The sequence below is a fragment of the Coregonus lavaretus genome, assembly GCF_964263955.1.
Source record: "Coregonus lavaretus genome assembly, chromosome: 13".
NCBI classification, from domain to species: Eukaryota; Metazoa; Chordata; class Actinopteri; order Salmoniformes; family Salmonidae; genus Coregonus; species Coregonus lavaretus.
In genome coordinates, this window is record NC_140000.1 from 9391947 (window position 1) to 9413845 (window position 21899).

Consider the following 21899-nt stretch of genomic DNA (forward strand, 5'->3'; position numbering starts at 1 on the left):
CAGTTCCAAATCAACCCATAGCAGGGAAGGGACTCAAAACTGACATTGGATCACTTCCTATGAGCAACTTCATCCAACTCCACATGAAGTGATTAAGCTAAATCGCTGGGAGTCGCTGAGTCCTGAGCTGCACTGGGAGCAGCTAGGAGGCTTTAACCTCATCTCTGTGCATGCTGGGGCTGATCTGGGAGCAGAAAGTAATGGTTTTAGGCAGCAGCTAAATAGCCCGGGGAGGGATCAAATTACTTTACCACCAGGGTAGTTTCCCCCCGTTTCCCTTGGATTACATCACCTCCCAGGATCCTTCATCCGTGAGCAAGCACATACCGCACGGCGAGGTGTGGCCTGAAACTATGCTGTAGGGTGGGTGGGGGGAACTGTGATCTATGATCTCTATATATGGTATGTACTGTACAGTAGTCTATATATGATGGTAGGGATGAGAAATGGTGTTGGGAGGAGTTACATACACTATTTACCCTAGAAGCAATAGAAGGTGATCTGCTGCCTCATGGTATGTAACTGACGTTGGGTGTGTCGCTGTTGGTGTGTGTGTGTGTGTGTGTGTGTGTAATATGCGTATGTGTGTTAGTAAAACTCACATCTGGCCTTAGCCCATCATGTCATAAATCCTAAAGCAGCCTGCCCTACTGCCATATACAATCCCCTAATGTGTTTTATCTTGTACAACAATGAATGATTCCTCTAATACTGTATCAGCAAGCAGAAGCCATTTATTATGAGAGAGAGAGTTTATTGGATTAGAACAGGACGGAGGGTGTGGAATCAGAATCCCTTTACAGTGAGGGAAAAAAGTATTTGATCCCCTGCTGATTTTGTACATTTGCCCACTGACAAAGAAATGATCAGTCTATAATTTTAATGGTAGGTTTATTTGAACAGTGAGAGACAGAATAACAACAACAAAAATTCAAAAATGTTTAATGAGGGAAATAAGTATTTGACCCCCTCTCAATCAGAAAGATTTCTGGCTCACAGGTGTCTTTTATACAGGTAACGAGCTGAGATTAGGAGCACACTCTTAAAGGGAGTGCTCCTAATCTCAGTTTGTTACCTGTATAAAAGACACCTGACCACAGAAGCAATCAATCAATCAGATTCCAAACTCTCCACCATGGCCAAGAGCAAAGAGCTCTCCAAGGATGTCAGGGACAAGATTGTAGACCTACACAAGGCTGGAATGGGCTACAAGACAATCGCCAAGCAGCTTGGTGAGAAGGTGACAACAGTTGGTGCGATTATTCGCAAATGGAAGAAACACAAAATAACTGTCAATCTCCCTCGGCCTGGGGCTCCACGTAAGATCTCCCCTCGTGGAGTTGCAATGATCATGAGAACGGTGAGGAATCAGCCCAGAACTACATGGGAGGATCTTGTCAATGATCTCAAGGCAGCTGGGACCATAGTCACCAAGAAAACAATTGGTAACACACTACGCCGTGAAGGACTGAAATCCTGCAGCGCCCGCAAGGTCCCCCTGCTCAAGAAAGCACATATACAGGGCCGTCTGAAGTTTGCCAATGAACATCTGAATGATTCAGAGGAGAACTGGGTGAAAGTGTTGTGGTCAGATGAGACCAAAATCGAGCTCTTTGGCATCAACTCAACTCGCCGTGTTTGGAGGAGGAGGAATGCTGCCTATGACCCCAAGAACACCATCCCCACCGTCAAACATGGTGGTGGAAACATTATGCTTTGGGAGTGTTTTTCTGCTAAGGGGACAGGACAACTTCACCGCATCAAAGGGACGATGGACGGGGCCATGTACCGTCAAATCTTGGGTGAGAACCTCCTTCCCTCAGCCAGGGCATTGAAAATGGGTCATGGATGGGTATTCCAGCATGACAATGACTCAAAACACACGGCCAAGGCAACAAAGGAGTGGCTCAAGAAGAGGCACATTAAGGTCTTGAGTGGCCTAGCCAGTCTCCAGACCTTAATCCCATAGAAATTCTGTGGAGGGAGCTGAAGGTTCGAGTTGCCAAACGTCAGCCTCGAAACCTTAATGACTTGGAGAAGATCTGCAAAGAGGAGTGGAACAAAATCCCTCCTGAGATGTGTGCAAACCTGGTGGCCAACTACAAGAAACGTCTGACCTCTGTGATTGCCAACAAGGGTTTTGCCACCAAGTACTAAGTCATGTTTTGCAGAGGGGTCAAATACTTATTTCCCTCATTAAAATGCAAATCAATGTATAACATTTTTGACATGCGTTTTTCTGGATTTTGTTGTTGTTATTCTGTCTCTCACTGTTCAAATAAACCTACCATTAAAATTATAGACTGATCATGTCTTTGTCAGTGGGCAAACGTAAAAAATCAGCAGGGGATCAAATACTTTTTTCCCTCACTGTATGTGGTACTTGGAGGGTGGAATCTGTGTATGAGGTTAGAGATGGACTAGGAGGGTTAGTGTGTGTATAAATCTCTATGTGTATGTGGAATTATGTGTGTGAGTGTGTGTGGAATCTCTCTGAGGTTATGGTTGGGGCAGAAGAGAAGCCCAGGTCTCCCTAGGGGACAAATGTGTTTACTCCTGTACCCAGCAGGTTACGTCAGCTCCTCCACACACACACACACACACACACACACACACACACACACACACACACACACACACACACACACACACACACACACACACACACACACACACACACACACACACACACACACACACACACTCACACACACACAGCTTATAAAGAGCCCCTGTGAGGTCAGCTCCTACATGCTGAGGCTGCCCACTGTTAGCCTGGCTAGCCAGCTAAGCCCCACAGTCTCCCAGGCGGCTCCAGCCACCGCCACCAACCACCCTGCTGCCCTGCCCTGCTCACTCTCTTTCTCTCTCTCTCTCTCTCTCTCTCTCTCTCTCTCTCTCTCTCTCTCTCTCTCTCTCTCTCTCTCTCTCTCTCTCTCTCTCTCTCCTACTCTCTCTCTGTCTCTCTCTCTCTGTCGGCTGTCTGTCCTGCCGTTGGCTCTCTGGAAGGGTGTGTGTATTGGGGAGGGGGTCAGTGCTGCAGACTGGGGCCTGGTGGTCTTTTCCTAAAATGTCTGCACCCCTCCTCTCCTCTTCCCCCTCTACCTTTTCCTCTCTTTTTCTTCCTTTCTCGGGGGCTTGGGGGGCTGTGGGCAGGGGCCTTATTCCGTCAGCCCCGGGGCTTCTGTTGGAGGCTTGTTCCATTTTGCGTCATGGTGTTGACTGAGCGGATCCCACACTTAACTCCCATAGAGCAGTAGGCTGGGCGGGCAGGCAGGCGGCGCGGGGTAATGCTGCCCCATGTTCACAGGCTGATGATCTGATGGCCGTGTTTATTTTATGTAGCGCTCGTTTGAAGGAGCAGAAAAAGTCTTTGGGCTTTTTGTTTCAGCACTTTCACTGCCAGGTCAGAGGTGCTCACCGTGGTTACGCTCAGGAATAATAATATTTGCCCTCATATTCGCTCCAAACAGGCTTTTTTCCATATTAGTGTGTGTGTGTGTGTGTGTGTGCGTGTGTGTGTTTGTTTATGTGTGTAAGTGTGTGTGGTGTCAGGGATATTCGTTGAGTTTCTCTTCCACTGATTCGGCACATTGGAGGTGAGGGGTAGAGAGGGGGTGAGTCGACCGCACCGCGATAGCATCTCATTCCAACAGGAGAGGGTGTTGTTCAGGTCACCACCGGGGGCTATCCCTGCACCCCTGACTGAACCCCTGGCTGTCACAGCCCACGGAGAGGCCCTTCATGGCCACGTAAAGCCCAGACGTGAGTGATAACGCACACACAGACTCCTGCATATACACACACTCTCTCTCTCTCTCTCCCTCCCTGTGGGGGCGGCAGGTAGCCCAGCGGTTAAGATCGTTCGGCCAGTAACCAATAGGTTGCTCGTTCAAATCCCCGTTCTACCCTTGAGCAAGGCAGTTAACCCCCAACAACAACTGCTCCCCGGGCGCCGATGACATGGACGTCGTTCAGAGTGGTTGGGTTAAATGTGGAAGACACATTTCGATTGAATGCATTCAGTTGTGCAACAGAGTAGGTATCCCCTTCCCCCATGCCCCTGGCTCCCCCTCAGCCGTATTGATTTTCAAAGCTTCCCGGGGGTTAATTCACTTTAGTGGAGTTTGAAAAGTAAAGTTCAGGAGTGGCACAGCAACACCGCCCACTCCTCCAGCACTTTAACAAGCCTCGCCTATTAAAACTCACACACCCACCTATCTAAACCGCGTCAGCTGGTTTACATAACGCCTGTCAAACAACGCGCCAGAAACCCCTGAGCAGAGTCTTTAAGTTTGTGTGTGGTGCATTCACCCAAACAAACAGTAATGACAAAAATAGTTGAACTATATAGCTCCTGTACCAAGCTACTGAGATAGAAGAGGTAGAACTATAGATCCTGTACCAGGCTCTCTCTCTCTCTCTCTCTCACTCTCTTTCTCTCTCTCTCCCTCTCTACCTCTATCTCTCTCTCTCTCTCTCTCTCTCTCTCTCTCTCCTCTCTCTCTATCTCTCTATCTATCTCCCTCTCTCTCTCTCTCTCTCGCTCTCTCTCTCTCTCTCCCTCTCTCTCTATCTCTCTCTCCCTCTCTCTATCTATCTCTCCCTCTCTCTCTCTCTCCCTTTCTCTCTATCTCTCTCTCCCTCTATCTCTCTCTCTATCTCGCTCTCCCTCTCTCTCTCTCTCTGTCTCTCTCTCTCTCTCTCTCTCTCTCTCTCTCGCTCTCGCTCTCGCTCTCGCTCTCTCAATTCTGTTCTCTTCTGACTCAGCTGTTTTGTAGGAAACCCTGTCCCTTTGAAGAAGGGAAGAATCTTTCATTACTAGACAGAAGAGAGAGAGAAGGAAGGAGGGAGATGATAGGGAGAGAATAACTGGTCCATTGTCTCCCCCCCCCCCCCCCTTCTCCCACCAATGATAATTGGCCTGAGCTAATTACAGAGAAACGCTCCAACAGGTGTGGAACTCTGCACCTGGGGACAGAGTTGTGTGTGTGTGTGTGTGTGTGTGTGAGAGAGAGAGAGAGAGAGAGAGAGAGAGAGAGAGAGAGAGAGAGAGAGAGAGAGAAAAAGTAAGAGAGAGAGAGAGAAATGGACAAAGAGAAGATCGATCTCCCTGTATGACTATTTACAACCATATGACAGCATGTATGCGCATATCAATGTGGCTGAATGTGTAGCTAATGGTATGACATGTGTCGGTGTGTCGGTGTGCATACATGAATGTGTGAGTGTGTGTCACACACAGACTAATGACCAAACCTTAGACATGACATACATTCAAACTCAGACAGGGATCAGAGAGGTTAACTGTAGAGCATATAACTGGACACAATATTACACAATCAGCACAGTGCGTTACTCTCCCCTCCAGATCTATTTTCCATACATTTGGGTTAAATTACTGGAAAGTAAAAATTAGCACACACACACATTCTCACTCACTCTCACTCATACACCGCATTTAATTTCAAATGAGAGAGATCACAAAGTCACTTATTGATCAATTTAACCACAGGGGCCTCTTAGAGATGATTCACAATCTATAACCGACTCTAAGCAATAACATCGAGTGCATGTTTTTCGATAACAGCCGAGTAAGACAGAGACAGGATCCCAGTTAGAATTGGAGACGGTGACGATGATGTAAGTCCTTTCTCTCACGGGAGTGTTTTCAGGCTTTTTACCATAAAAGAGTACAGCCAAAGTTGTTGACCGGAAGAGAGGAAGAGGTTTGGCTACCAGCCAAAGCATTAGAGGAAAAAACACACACAACTTCTTGAGATTCGAGATAAATACCACTTCATTAAGTCGTGGGAATTTGAAGATGCTTCAAAACTGAAGAAGAAAGATAAATTGACAGACTACTTTCTCCACTCTCAATAGGCTATTAGAACTGGGGGGAAGTAGGCTACTTTGTTTATTTAGAAATTTGGCATGAGTCTACTGAGTGACAACAAATAGTTAGGTTACTTACAGTAACATGGTTTATGAGACGCTCGCAGGCCGTCACACAAACAGATGTTACTCACACCACACAGTCTGACATCACCCGTCTGCTGCCCGTCCACAAAAACCGTGCACTAATTTCACTTAAACGAGCTACTGGTCATTTTATGAGACCAACTATCGGATATGGCGCATTAATGCAATAAAGGAACAAACTGATTAGACTGTCCACAGCCAGTTCAGCGTGTGTCATCACCGCACAGAGAGGAAATGAAAAATCTTACCCATTGAAGTCATACTCTCTGACCCCTCAGACAGTTCACCTTGGCACAGCCAAGCCCAGGCATCATCGAGTGTGGTCGTCATCCGCTTCCTAAGCCATGGAAGCACCATCATGCGTATGTTATGTCTACGTTGGAATAACCTATTAATCACACAGGAAATATGATATTTCGGAAATCGGGTTGACTGACAGGGACCCCCGCTAATTCCCTAGTCTAGTAACTTTTGAGTCATCATTCCAGCGGTTGACTGAGTGCTACGTCGCCACCTTGTGGTCCTTTCATTTTGGCACCCCGGGTACAAAATGAGTCAGGAAATTCACCTTTCCAGACCCTGTCTAGTTGTTGAGTAGCGTGGTACAATCAAAGTAAAAGAAAACAAGGACAAAACAGCCATAACAAAGGAAACACACTGTGCAGATCATATGCTACCTACATTTTATTTATAATATGAGGACAGTACATGGCAGTTAGAAATAAAATACACATGGTAAAACAGTTTCCTTCATAATGTTAGTGTTTACTTTGGTATACAATCTAATGTTCTGTGACAATACACATTTACCATATTCTTTATATGAGAATATTGGTGAGCATCCATCCATCCAGTATAAAGCTGACCTACAGGGATATATTTTGCATAATAACATTGTCATACCACAATCTATGCTTCATTTTGCAGGACTCTTCTTTTTCAGGCAACCACTGCATCCAGGCAATGTGTTACAAAATAAAGAGTGTTTAGAGAACAGTAAAGAAACAGTTGTATTGTCTTACAGTTAGATAACTATTACAGTGTTTTATGACTTTCTTTTGACACTTGCCATTCCTCACACCAGTTGCCATTCCTCACACTAGTTGCCATTCCTCAACTAGTTGCCATTCCTCACACCAGTTCCCATTCCTCACATCAGTTGCCATTCCTCACACCAGTTGCCATTCCTTACACCAGTTGCCATTCCTCACACCAGTTGCCATTCCTATCCATTGCATCTGCCTTACGACAGAGGGTTCATTACAGAGGGTTCAATATAGCATTGTTATCAAAGTAGCCCGAGATGGATGAGGTTGCCCCTAGACGCTGATCAGCTGTCAGTTTTGTGTCTTTCTCCCTTCATGGTTGAGGCGGATGGTGAGCTGATCCTAGAACTGTGCCTAAGGGTAGCTTCTACCTGGAACTCAACTCTTCAGCGCTCACAGCCTGGTCCTCTGATTGGCTGGCAGCTCATCCTGGTCGAGTCCCCACAGGAAGTTGCGCAGGCGTGTCACTTCCTTTTGTAGCTCGGGGCTGGGGATTGGCTGGGAGAGGTCCAGCTGAGGCGTCTCATTTGGCAGGATGAGAGGGGGATGGTCCAGGAAACTTTCGAAGATGTCTTGGACAGAAAAGCATTAATAGAAATGTAGTGGTCTGAGATTCTTAGGAAGAAATCATACCCCTTCTATACATGTATACCTACAATGTTCAGAATGTCTAAGGGCTGAATCCTGACTTGAGATCACAAACATTTTTTAATTTACATAAATGCATAATTTACGTGAACATTCTACTTATCTCAAGTTAGCAGTTGTATCTAATGTTGTGTTCATAACCAAGTGGGAAGTTGTGAAGTCGTAAATACCAGTTGGATGCATTCACATGCTTTAAACTCATTGAGAAACGCTGATTGGCTAATGGCCAACAAGCTTCATCAACCATAAACTAAAAGTACAGCTATCATGCTTGTAAACAGATTATAGTGTTCAAAAACCATATTAATACATTGCTATTTATAATTTATGTTCTGTTGTTGCATTTAACTGCTGAAAATGCTGTTATCGAGGTAATTTCCTTGGAAGGGGATGTCAGAGGTCAGCATGTGGGAGAAGTCGGAGCTCAGGGATGATAGATGAGTTTCCCACTAGTAATTACTAGTTGGAGAGGTATTCACGTGTATTTTTCCCAGTCATATATGGTAAATACTACCTTCCCACTTGTTTATAAACGCAGCATTAGCTCCTACATAATGACCCTCCAGGACACCCAACCCCTCCTCTCTCGTGTCTCACCTCCACTGAGCTCCGTCCCAGGGGGAGGGGCCCAGGAGGCCGGCGGGGCTCTGGCCGGTCCCAGCTTGTAATGGGTCAGCAGGTGGTGCAGCTGGGTGGGGCTTAGCAAGGCGTGGTCCTCCTGTAGACTGGCCCAGGATGACTGGCGGGGGAGAAACAAGCGAACGACCAATGAGCAACAAAACAGAGGAGGAAAAGTGGACAATATCAGCAATGTCTACAACTGAGATGGGATGCCAAATCTGAAATCTACCACCAGCCCCTTGACACCTCTAGATGACCCCTCATATCTGAAAATAACTAAATGGGTGTGAACAAATTAACGGAAAAACGTGTCTATCCAGCTTCCTAGAGCGGTTATCATACAGTTTATACCTATCTGATCCAATCAGCTTTAGGAGAAGGCATCAGGAAGTGTCTAGTGGTAGGGGCTAGGGGTGGATGTGTGATAAGTCAAATAGGTTTAGAGGAAGAACAACACAACAACAAAAACAACGAGACCAAAACATGATTCTTTATCCAGAATGTTTTGATTTGGGTCATTATCTTGCTAAATCGACTGATTGTTAACTGGCTAAACCAGCATTAGTTTTACCTGGATGAGGCGGGTCTTAGGGACGCACAGGAAATTGACTGTGACAGACAGCTTCTTCAGGAACTCAGAGGCGATATCTCCAAGTCCTGCGCCCTGCAGCCAGTCCAGAACCAGGTCCAGGTTTGTACGGATCTGGACCGCTCTAGACCAGGAGAACAGACCGTCTGAGAGAGGGAGGGAGATAGAGAGGGGGAGGGAGACAGAGAGAGAGAGAGAGAAGAGAAGGAAGAGACAGAAAGAGAGGGAGTGTGTGTGTGTGTTAGTGTGTGTGTGTGTGTTAGTGTGTGTGTGTGTGTGTGTGTGTGTTAGTGCACATCTGAACCAGGGTTGGAAAGTTCAACTTATTTTAGAGCCGCACCCAGAGTCTCTGTCTCGCTGTGCTTGGTAGCGCGCATCCTCCTCATGACCTCTACACTAAATGGTTCGTGCACAAACAATGGCTTGTGTAGCGTAAAGCAATTTCTGCATGTGTAATGTGGAACCCGCTTAGCTCATGACTGCAGCTTCCTCAGACCAACCCCTGACCTTGGACCCCAGTATGACCCCTGCCCTCTCACCTCTCTCCAGCAGTGTGTTGAGCAGGGAGGTGTTGGTGAAGAAGAAGAGGTAGCCAAAGGTTTGGGAGGTGAGTGGGGGGGAGAGGCACGCCTCCCGGGACAGCATCAGGGAGCAGCGGTACACCTCCACCAACCCAGCCACCGTAGGGGGGAGGGAGGACACGTCATCCCCATCTCCCTCCCCTCCACCACCCTCACCCCCCTCCGCCTCGTCTCTCTCCTTCTCCTTCTCCAGGCTGGAGAAAGGGTTGTTGTCCAGGAGAGCTGGTAGGAGTGAGTACAGAGTCTGACAGAGAGAGAGAGATGAATTAATGTATAGATCGGGATATAATTATGGACGGTAACTTGATCGTGTCTTGATTGTGAGGTAACTCAACCTCCCTCACCTTTGTGAGGTGGTACACGCACTGCTGGAAGGTGTGCATTATGACGTCATCAAGCTGCGCCAGGGCCTCGGAGCAGGTGTCCAGGTCAGCTGACAACACCGGGTCACCAGGAGCTGGTAAATATATATGCATTAACTTCTAACTACAGTCATATAACTACTGTTATTGCAGAACAATCCAAAATATCTTAAACTTTCTCAATGACTAAACTAACTCTTGTTTTGACTACTGTGGGGCTAAATTATGATAGTAGGAATGTCACACAGGAAGAGCAAGACAGGGAGACACAAAGATACAACAGCCTTGTGACGTCAAACAGAGAGATGAGGCTAATGTTACAAAATGCTATTATTTTAGAAATAAGCTTTTTTGGCAGATGATCAATGGTGATTTGCATTGCTCAAGAGGAAACAGACTATTTTGACTCGGGTGTCTCACCCTCAAACTCCCAGTCTCGCTCCATGGCCTCAACTTTGACCTGGAAGAAGTTCAGGAGCTCTGTGGCATTGGACATCCAGAACATCAGAGGTCGAAGGTCAGAGGACAGCTTCTGTGCACTGGGCGCGCTCAGTTCAACCTCCTGCTCTGTGGAACTGGACAGACCAGAACAGAACACACACAGCGTTATAGAAGTTGCTGTCACTATCTATTAATCGATCTACTCAAGGAGTTACAGCAAGTCCTTGATCTATTTTATTGAGCATGTAATGACGGGGTTCAGTAACACTTTATTTGGATAGTCCATCTGTAGATGCTCTACAGACTATCTACAGACTATCAATAACATTTCAACTAACTATCTACTAACCCTAACCCTTAACCCTTATCCTAACCATAAACTTAACTCTTACCCTAGACCTGACCTTAACCCTTACCCTAACCCTTATTCTAAACCTAACCCTAACCGTAACCTTAGCATGCAGTTACTTATCAACAAATACTTTGTTGATAATATGACCATATGTAGAGCATCTACAGATGGACAATCCAGACTATCCAAATAAAGTGCGACCGAGGGTTCTACTACATCTGATTACATCTGTTAACTGCTATTCACTTGGGATAACATCTGCTAAATGAAAATTAATATTAATAGATATTTGTGTACAGTATCAGTTTATCAGTATCATATACAGTTTATACTTTGCATAAAAGTCACATATTTGAATCATGAATCCTTGCATAATGCTAAATAGTATCTGCATGTTTGGCACATAATTTACAGACACACAAGCTAGACAAACACTGCTCTTGATTCACCCTAATACAGCCCTAAAGGAAGCTCTAAACACAGGAAACAGCTGAAATATGACGTTGAACAGAAATGATCTTACTTTTGCGTGGGATGCTTATCCCCAAATTCCTTAATGTTATCCTGTAAAAAGAGTTGGAGAGGGAAGAGAGGACATGAGAGGAGAGACACAGTTTCCAGGGCAATTGCAACACAGTTTCCAGATGGAGGGAAGTGACATCAGCTCATCCCCTGTTCTGTTCATCTACAATGACAGGCATCTGTCTGTCTGTCTGAATGAATCCCTGTTCACAGCCTACAGGGTTGTAGAGAAAGACATGTCTGTCTAGGGCTGGCTTTCTGTTTATAACCCTTTACAATCCCATTTTATCTATTGGGTATCTTTCTCTGTCAGTCTTGACTGAGCTACGGCTAGTTAGCGTTATTACCATTGAGATGATCCTAAATGAACTCACCCAAACGATCCCTTTGATCTGATTGGCTGCTTTCAGCAGCAACTGAGGCATGAGGGCGGGATCCAGGTGTTTGGAGGCATGGTCAATCATGATTGACAGGAGATAGGCTGGGGCTAAAGGCCCGCCCTCTGAGTCTGGAGAGGAGTTCTTAGAGATGATCTCCTGATGGAGAAAGAGTGTGAAACAGTGGCTTTAACCCACCTGTAGAACACAGTTCTCTACTCTAATCTGTAGCAGACAGGTAGCAGACACAGTGGTGTAACTAACAGACACAGTGGTGTTACTAACAGACAAAGTGGTGTAACTAACAGACACAGTGGTGTTACTAACAGACACAGTGGAGTTACTAACAGACACAGTGGTGTAACTAACAGACACAGTGGTGTTACTAACAGACACGGTGGTGTTACTAACTGACACAGTGGTGTTACTAACAGACACAGTGGTGTAACTAACAGACACAGTGGTGTTACTAACAGACACAGTGGTATTACTAACAGACACAGTGGTGTTACTAACAGGCACAGTGGTGTTACTAACAGACACAGTGGTATTACTAACATACACAGTGGTGTTACTAACAGACACAGTGGTATTACTAACATACACAGTGGTGTTACTAACAGACACAGTGGTGTTACTAACAGACAAAGTGGTGTTACTAACGGACACAGTGGTGTTACTAACATACACAGTAGTGTTACTAACAGACACAGTGGTGTAACTAACAGACACAGTGGTGTTACTAACAGACACAGTGGTGTTACTAACAGACATAGTGGTGTTACTAACAGACACAGTGGTGTTACTAATAGACACAGTGGTGTTACTAACAGACACAGTGGTGTAACTAACAGACACAGTGGTGTTACTAACAGACAAAGTGGTGTAACTAACAGACATAGTGGTGTTACTAACAGACACAGTGGTGTTACTAACAGACGCAGTGGTGTTACTAACGGACACAGTGGTGTTACTAACAGACACAGTGGTGTTACTAACAGACACAGTGGTGTAACTAACAGACACAGTGGTGTTACTAACAGACACAGTGGTATTACTAACAGACACAGTGGTGTTACTAACAAACACAGTGGTGTTACTAACAGACACAGTGGTGTTACTAACAGATTCAATGGTGTTACTAACAGACACAGTGGTGTTACTAATAGACACAGTGGTGTTACTAACAGACACAGTGGTGTAACTAACAGACACAGTGGTGTTACTAACAGACAAAGTGGTGTAACTAACAGACATAGTGGTGTTACTAACAGACACAGTGGTGTTACTAACAGACGCAGTGGTGTTACTAACGGACACGGTGGTGTTACTAACAGACACAGTGGTGTTACTAACAGACACAGTGGTGTAACTAACAGACACAGTGGTGTTACTAACAGACACAGTGGTGTTACTAACAGACACATTGGTGTTACTAACAGACACAGTGGTGTTATTAACAGACACAGTGGTGTTACTAACAGACACATTGGTGTTACTAACAGACACAGTGGTGTTATTAACAGACACAGTGGTGTTACTAACAGACACAATGGTGTTACTAACAGACACAGTGGTGTTACTAACATATCCAGTAGTGTTACTAACAGACACAGTGGTATTACTAACAGACACAGTGGTGTTACTAACGGACACAGTGGTGTTACTAACAGATACAATGGTGTTACTAACAGACACAGTGGTATTACTAACAGACACAGTGGTGTTACTAACGGACACAGTGGTGTTACTAACAGACACAGTGGTCTTTCTTCTCTTACCTGTAGCAGAGCATCAGCGTGTCGGGGCTGGAACCTTAGCAGAGCCTCAGGGGACCCCAGGTACTGCCTCAACGCTTCCTGTCTGTCCACCAATCCCGAGAGGCAGCAGGTGGAGGGGACGTCGGCTTGCCAGGGCAGCGCCAATGCCAGTGGAGGGGACGGGGTCACTCGGGGGTCCCGATACAGGAAGAGGAAGTGACCTCCTATGCCAATCACGTCCCCAGGTTTAAGCACCGCCTCCCGGTAGAGAGCTTCTCCGTTGTGTGTGACTGCTCCTCCTCTGAAGGGACGCACCAGAGCTGGGGGAAGACAGAAAATAGGTTGATTAACTAGTAACACTATAATTGAAGTTCTGCTCATAAACTGCTTATAAACATGTATGATAGTTTTCTAACCATATATAAGGGGGTATCAAGAAGTGTCTAGCGGTAGGATCTCTTGATTGTGGACAGGGAAATACTGTAAAATCAGGTGTCAACGTGTAGTAAGGAAGTATTACTTCTTTGGATACATGTAAGCGTATTTGGAAAAGGCTCATTATTTTGCTGGCACCTTTCTTTTTTGTTCAGATCTGCAAACATCACAGGAGTAGGGCCTGGGTTTAAGACTAGGGTTGTTTGTGGACCAGGCCTACCTTGTCCAGAGGGAACGTCGGGTACGGCTGAGTCTCTCCTGACCAACAGGTGCCTGGCCAGCATGTCTGGAGCAGAGAGGAACGTTTCCACCTTCAGAGGCCTCTTCCCCTTCCTTTCCCTTTCTCTGTCCTTCTCTCTCTCCCTCATCGTTGGCTTCCGCCCAAACACGTGTGTGTGCCCCGCCATGATGTACAAAACAAAGTCCTGTACAAAACACAGAAAACACACACAGAGGAGAAAGGAAAAAGGAAAGAAAGAAAGAAAGAAAGAGAGAGAGAAGGGAGTCTGTTATCATCCGAAGGCCATGGTTATGATAAGAGGACATCTTGGCGATCTTAAGTTGTGCGGAGGTCAAGAGATAAGGTATGAAGTGTGTCACAGTTTGCTACAATGAAGACCTGTGTGAGGTCATTGTGAGAGATGGAGTGATGTACACAGTGGGGTATTGTGTGTCTCCCAAGGTATTGTGTTGCTGTGAGCCTGTTATGTGCTCAGGGTTGAATGGGAGAGGCTGGGGAAGGGATGGAAACAGTGATGGTATGTGGCGATTAGGGGAATGCAGGTATGATGTCATGTTCAGGGTTTGTGTGTGTGTGTGTGTGTGTGTGTGTGATCATCTGGGAGGCGCAGGACTAACCTTGCTCTGGTCGTAGCCCTGCAGCAACAGGAAGTAGGGTCGGTCCGTGGGCGGGAGGATCAGGCTCTGTGACATCACTTCCAGGTCGCAGGCTGAGTAGTCTTTCTCCTCCTCCACGGCCTTGTCTGCTTTGTTCCTCCTCTCCACCTCGTCTCTGACCTTTGACCTCATCATCTAAGACAGAGGGAGGAGTCCTTGTGGTCAGACTGCTGCACTGTTGAGATTAGGTGGGGTTGCCCTGTTGCTATCAAGTTGCAATATGTGTTGAAACACATCCACTCATCCTCACCTCTCCGTGCTCCAATGGAGCTATCATGCTCACAATGTTCTTCCTGTCCTGGAGTCCTGCGCTGTTGTTAGGGTGGTTTCCGGAGCGACGGGGGTCATTGCCGACGTGGTTTCCTTGGCGACGCCTCAGGCTGAGGTTCATGTCGCTGATGCTCCTCCTGAGTTCCGAGTTCCGACCTCGATGACCTCGCTCGCCCTCTTCAGCCCCGCCCCCCGACTGTATGCGGCTCCGCCTCCAACGTACACCTGTTACCACGACAACCAGACATTAAAAACAAAGAAATTACACTTTTCAACGGATGACTGGAGGAAACCCCAGATGTAAGAGCTGGTCATCAAGAGACACTATATTGTCCTTTTACCTGTGTGGTTCTCTCCTTCCCTCTCTCGCTCCTTCTCTTTCTCCCTCTCCTCTCTTTCGTAGTCGTCCCGTCTCTGGATCTCGAAGCGGCGTTCAAACCCGTCCTTGGGCTGCCACATATCCACCAATAGCAGCGGGCATTCCCATTCAGCCACGCCCCTACGACACTCTGTCTCCCATTGGACGGCTCCATCCGGTTGCTGGATGGGCTTTCCAATGACATCACACAACAGGAAGTCTTCCGGGCTGTGTTTCTGCATGGCTGGGAGAGGGAGGTAGGGCGACCAGGCTAATTATTTTCCCAGTGAATATGATGTGCATAAACTGGACAAGTGTTCACAGCTGTGGTTGTATTTACTGGAACAATTCTGGCTAAGTGCCTGACTTCATCGGGCAGTGATACAGTGAGGGAAAAAAAGTATTTGATCCCCTGCTGATTTTGTACGTTTGCCCACTGACAAAGAAATGATCAGTCTATAATTTTAATGATAGGTTTATTTGAACAGTGAGAGATAGAATAACAACAAAAAAATCCAGAAAAACGCAAGTCAAAATGTTATAAATTGATTTGCATTTTAATGAGGGAAATAAGTATTTGACCCCTCTGCAAAACATTACTTAGTACTTGGTGGCAAAACCCTTGTTGGCAATCACAGAGGTCAGACGTTTCTTGTAGTTGGCCACCAGGTTTGCACACATCTCAGGAGGGACTTTGTCCCACTCCTCTTTGCAGATCTTCTCCAAGTCATTAAGGTTTCGAGGCTGACGTTTGGCAACTCGAACCTTCAGCTCCCTCCACAGATTTTCTACGGGATTAAGGTCTGGAGACTGGCTAGGCCACTCCAGGACCTTAATGTGCTTCTTCTTGAGCCACTCCTTTGTTGCCTTGGCCGTGTGTTTTGGGTCATTGTCATGCTGGAATATCCATCCACGACCCATTTTCAATGCCCTGGCTGAGGGAAGGAGGTTCTCACCTAAGATTTGACGGTACATGGCCCCGTCCATCGTCCCTTTGATGCGGTGAAGTTGTCCTGTCCCCTTAGCAGAAAAACACCCCCAAAGCATAATGTTTCCACCTCCATGTTTGACGGTGGGGATGGTGTTCTTGGGGTCATAGGCAGCATTCCTCCTCCTCCAAACACGGCGAGTTGAGTTGATGCCAAAGAGCTCGATTTTGGTCTCATCTGACCACAACATTTTCACCCAATTCTCCTCTGAATCATTCAGATGTTCATTGGCAAACTTCAGACGGGCATGTTCATGTGCTTTCTTGAGCAGGGGGACTTTGCGGGCACTGCAGGATTTCAGTCCTTCACGGCGTAGTGTGTTACCAATTGTTTTCTTGGTGACAATGGTCCCAGCTGCCTTGAGATCATTGACAAGATTCTCCCTTGTAGTTCTTGGCCGATTCCTCATCGTTCTCATGATCATTGCAACTCCACGAGGTGAGATCTTGCATGGAGTCCCAGGCCGAGGGAGATTGACAGGTCTTTTGTGTTTCTTCCATTTGCGAATAATCGCACCAACTGTTGTCACCTTCTCACCAAGCTGCTTGGCGATGGTCTTGTAGCCCATTCCAGCCTTGTGTTGGTCTACAATCTACATCCTTGGAGAGCTCTTTGGTCTTGGCCATGGTGGAGAGTTTGGAATCTGATTGATTGATTGCTTCTGTGGACAGGTGTCTTTTATACAGCTGTGAGTGTGCTCCTAATCTCAGCTCATTACCTGTATAAAAGACACCTGGGAGCCAGAAATCTTTCTGATTGAGAGGGGGTCAAATACTTATTTCCCTCATTAAAATGCAAATCAATTTATAACATTTTTGACATGCGTTTTTCTGGATTTTGTTGTTGTTATTCTGTCTCTCACTGTTCAAATAAACCTACCATTAAAATTATAGACTGATCATTTCTTTGTCAGTAGGAAAACGTACAAAATCAGCAGGGGATCAAATCCCTTTTTCCCTCACTGTATGTGTCAACAAGGAATATGAATACCAGTAAGCCACTGTCCCTTTCTCTACAGTTACTGTAATTTCCTGTCCTGCCATCACAGGCATAGGCTACATACTGAAAGTCCCAAAGCTTTTGGCTGTATTAGTTATTGTGTGGTAATCATACAATAGTCTTATCCCATGTTTATCTGTACTTTCACGCCTCTCTTACATGAATCCCTGTACTGTACTCTCTCAGTATTCTCTCTCTTTCTGCCTCTTACCGGCATCGTCTGTCTCCTCCCTCTCTCTCTCCGTGTAGCGGGTGATGACCTGGGTGATGAGCTGTTTGGCTGTAGAGTGGGCGTTGGCCAGCAGGGAGCGGTAGTTAGCCCCACTAGACAGAGCATCCCCATAGATCTTGATGAGGCCTGGGGCTGTGGAGGAGGCAGGGGGCAGGTAGTGGTGGGAGGAAGGGGCAGCAGAGTGGGCCCACACCTCCCTCTCCTTCTCCCCTATGGCCTTGTCCCGGTCACTGTTTGAGCGCCCCCTCAGGAAGAGGTGAGAAAGACGCTTGGTGCGGGACTGGGGTCCGGCGGGACGGGGCCGGAGGAAGGCCGGAGATGGAGTGGGGGATGGGGGAGCGAGGGAGGGGGTGGAGATGGAGAGAGAAGAGGAAGGGGCAGAGGGGGCCTCGTGGAGGGATGCTGCGTCAGAGCTGGTGGTGGACCTAGGGAGAGAGAAGGAGAGGAGGGGGAAAGAAAAAGAGATAGGCGGAAGAGAGAGGGGCAGTAGGGGAAGTCAGCTGTGAGTTATGGCTGACAGAGTTGAACATAGACAATAATAACTGCTAGAAAAGGGTCACAGGATTCAAGGAACACTGCATGACATATGGAACATGACCATACAATCAAATCAGTCCATACCGAGCTGTTGTCTTGGTTTATTTATTGTATGCAAAAACATGTCAGACACTTAACTTTACTGTGGCTGAAGATATAGTGAGGAGGACTGAGGGATAAACAAACTGAATACAGAACAAACTGAAAAAACAGAGAGTCGGCAGACAGACAGACAGACAGACAGACCGACAGACAGACAGACAGACCGAAAGACCAACCGAGTTAAGAGACCTGGATTGATGTGTGATAAATTGATTAGCTGAGTCAGATGTGTTAGTGCTGGACTAGAACAAAATAGTTGAGAATCAACATTGAACTAAGTGACATTGAGGTACTATACATAGGTAGCAGAGAGACTGACTTGACAGAGACGGCACTGGGCCACCGGCCCCCCAGCTTGGCAAAGTGTTTCCTGGGAGAGTTGATCCACAGACCCACAGGGAAATGGAGCTTCCTGAAGCGAGGACTGTCAGTCCCCTCCATCTGATCCATCTGAGATCCAGAGAGAGAGAGAAAGGTATTGTGTAATGTGAGAACTCAAAGAACACAGATCAAATGTTGATAATCATTGGGTTAATTAAGTAAAAAAATGTGTGCCACTGATATAAAGATGTGTGTGGACTATACTGTTTTAGATTCTATTCATGTGGGCCTGAAACAGGCCCTTGATATATTTGGACACAAATCAAAGGTTGAATCATCAGGGGGAGGAAGACTGACCTTTTCCTCCAAACAACCCAACTGGGGGTATGTAATCCTAAACTTGTCAAATAATGATATCATCATCATAAATAGCTTAAGGTCATCATCATGAATAGTTTGAGATCCTCCTGATCCTTGTGGAATTGTTCATTGTTACACACCAAAGGAATTTGGCTGTGGAAGTGATTGCTGCCCCACATTGGCAAAAAAAAAAAAAAAAGGTAGATAGGTCTACACTTGGCTCAAATCATCTCAAATTCTTACGGTACAGCACTGTAAATGACATCTTTGTCACAAAGGTACTCTAAATTGAATGTGTGTCATTCCTCCTTGTCCAAACAGGAAGTGTGTTGTACAGGCCTCAGATCCAGCTGTCGTGTTGAAAGGGAAATCCCCACTCTTAAGGTCACTACATGTCTGCCCCTCAGCCTACAACTAGGAGTAGAATGAAATTACCCCTAGACACTGACCTAAGGTCAGTGAAGTTTTCCCTCGTAATGGTGGAATGGAGAATTTGGGGAGGGAAAACTGATACTAGATCTGTGCTCAAGGGCAGCTACTACCCTTACTTCTAAAATGATATGGGTCAAAATGAAAAATGAAAGTGCAAAGTGAGGTAAGTAGAACGGTTTAAATTTGCACCCAGAAAATCTATTTTCATTGTTGGTATTTTGATTATATTTTCTATAAAGCAATGTTACAAAAGAAACAGCAAGAACTTATCAGCAACATTTTACGGTGGAAAATGATCAATATTGTGACCTTATCTTATCATGGATGACAGCTCAAATGTTAACAAATCTAATGGAAAAGTAACGAACCAATGCAACACTATAGGCCCTCTACAATAAAAGCGTATTTGAAAGTACTTACCGAGGACGACTGCAGTTCCCTCTTCGTATAAGTGTTTTATTAGTCCTTCTCAACAGAGAAAAAGAAAATGGTTAAAAACAACTTAGTATTTTCCTTTTTCCCCAAGACAAAAACTCCATTTTCAAAATGTCTATCTGCGCCACAGGTCTCTCTCTTTCTCTCGAACACGTTCTCTTCATCAATATATTCTCTCTTTTTAAATCAGAACATATTTTTCTCCACTTTCTATTGTTTTCTTTCTGTTTTCTGTCTGTCTTCTAAGTAATGGTGGTATGGGCTCCTTCTCTCTCTTTCTCTGCCTCTCTGAGTCTATAGATAGAGAAACAGGCCCATTGTTCTAAGTGACAGAATTTCCTTCCTTCGCGCTGGACAACACCTATATCCTGAGAGAGAGAGAGAGAGAGGAAATGGGGAGATTATAGTGTAATGCACACACTTGCTGGCCCCTTGTACCCTCCCTGGACATACTGTATATACTGTACATACACACTACAAAGAGATAAGACTAGGAATAGAGAATGGGGGGGAGGGGTTAATCCAGCATTCCCCTGTCTCCCCCAAACACACATGCACACTCGTGGACACTGGTCTGATTCTGTTGGACCATTGCCTCTGGCATTAGAATGCTTTGGAGCGATGGGGTTGGGAACGGAGAAGATGGGGTGGGGGCGGGGGGTTGTCATTTAGAATCTGTGATTAATTTGGACAGCTAATTACTTTAACAAAGCCACTGAGAGAAAAGAGGTTTATGCTCCCAGCTTAAAAACTGTGACAGAGGAAAGTGTGATTTGGGGTTCATGTTTTTCGCAATGATAGCAGTCAGTCAGAATGTGTACCCTTTGTCTTATTGTCCACAGGAATGTTGCTTTTGAAGTGTAGTCCAGAGTTCAGATCTCTGATAGTCCAAGACATTGCATTGTAGGGCATCAAGAAATAGGCCTATAATCTTTTCTAGAAAAGGACATAATTTGAGCAGCAGGTTTTTGCTGAAAAGAGGAAGAAGGAAACAGTGAGACAGGAAGTCAGAGAAAGAGGGACACCTGTGACCTCTGACCTTGTCTACAACAGGAAGATGGTGACAGGAAAAGAGAGGACAGGCAGGGAGAGAGGGGGAGCAAGAAAAGGAGAAAGAGAGAAAGTTACATTGGATTCATCATAATATCTGAACCACTAGGCTAAGGCTACATACAGCCCTTCCACTATAATAACAGATATAGTACACACTATCCATTCCTCCAATGTGTTCATAAATGTACAATAAAGCTTGAAACTATGCAACTGAAAGTTTAGGCTATATCAGGTACTACCAAGACACACAAAAACTAGACGCTTCCTTCGAAATGAGACAGAGTGTGCCAAACCACATAGTGTACTTCCACTGAGAGGTAGTGAGCTCGTCCAGACACTCTGAAGTCTTTGGTTTGGAGAGGTGCTCACAGACAGGGATGGCCGGGTGACAGCAGCCTGTGAACACTCCTTTGCGTCATGGAGTTTCGTTTATTTTGTTTGCTTTTGGCGCGTGGGTAACCCTCTGTGGGTTTTCATTGGAATAACTGTAAACTAAAATAATGACACTTTAAACTGGGCACAGTCCAGGTTATCTTCCTTGTTCTCTATCTATATTTTCTTTGGGAACAGATAAGAGTTAGAAGCTATTTATCTTTACTATTGTTAGACATACTGACACAGTTGCGGGGGATCTTTTTTAGCCTGGGCAAAGATGTCAATTTTGGACTGCTACTGTGCAGTCTGTTCTCACAGCCTACATTGCTTACAAATGTGTGTGCAACGTTTATGAGCAACGCAACGCTGCTGGACGACAGAGATTTGCAGAGGGTTCTAGATGTTGAGAGGCAGGGGTAAAAATAGATGAGTCACAACATTGGCCATCCTGTTGATTTGGGACAGTATTAAGGCTGTTGATTTGGGACAGGAGGTAATTCTGTTGATTTGGGACAGGAGGCCATCCTGTTGATTTGGGACAGGAGGTCATGCTGTTGATTTGGGACAGGAGTTCATCCTGTTGATTTGGGACAGGATATCAGGCTGTTGATTTGGGACAGGAGTGAGGCTGTTGATTTGGGACAGGATCAGGTGTTTTTGTCTGGGGCAACAACCGAAAATGTGCTGTTGGGGGTAATGGAAGACTGGGGTTGGGAAACACTGTACTAGGCTATCACTGACATGTTTGACATGATCTTCTTTGTGTAAATAAATTATGCTAAATTCAGTGACTACACTTTATGTGGCTTAAAAATCCCAAAGT

General features: G+C 45.8%; 1 protein-coding gene across 1 annotated transcript; it reads right to left on the reverse strand.

Annotated features, from left to right (window-relative positions):
- Positions 1 to 6648: 6648 nt before the first annotated feature.
- Positions 6649 to 19924, reverse strand: LOC311139139 (ras-interacting protein 1-like). Its single transcript, XM_084174028.1, has 16 exons — positions 19634 to 19924; positions 18420 to 18550; positions 17441 to 17886; positions 15225 to 15485; positions 14864 to 15108; positions 14575 to 14748; positions 13937 to 14141; positions 13303 to 13601; positions 11519 to 11680; positions 11146 to 11186; positions 10250 to 10404; positions 9812 to 9924; positions 9426 to 9711; positions 8869 to 9032; positions 8274 to 8415; positions 6649 to 7600 (listed from the first exon to the last, which is right to left on the reverse strand). Exons 2-16 carry the CDS (start codon positions 18548 to 18550, stop codon positions 7422 to 7424), a joined length of 3003 nt encoding a protein of 1000 aa, XP_084030154.1. The 5' UTR covers positions 19634 to 19924; the 3' UTR covers positions 6649 to 7421.
- Positions 19925 to 21899: the final 1975 nt, after the last annotated feature.

Excerpts from the sequence above, each read along its gene's own strand:
- LOC311139139 (XM_084174028.1), bottom strand. The coding sequence starts at position 18,550 with ATGGATCAGATGGAGGGGACTGACAGTCCTCGCTTCAGGAAGCTCCAT. Across the intron at positions 9,712-9,811 it reads GCGTGTACCACCTCACAAAG|ACTCTGTACTCACTCCTACC; the intron begins GTGAGGGAGGTT and ends TCTCTCTGTCAG. Across the intron at positions 9,033-9,425 it reads CAACACACTGCTGGAGAGAG|ACGGTCTGTTCTCCTGGTCT; the intron begins GTGAGAGGGCAG and ends TCCCTCTCTCAG.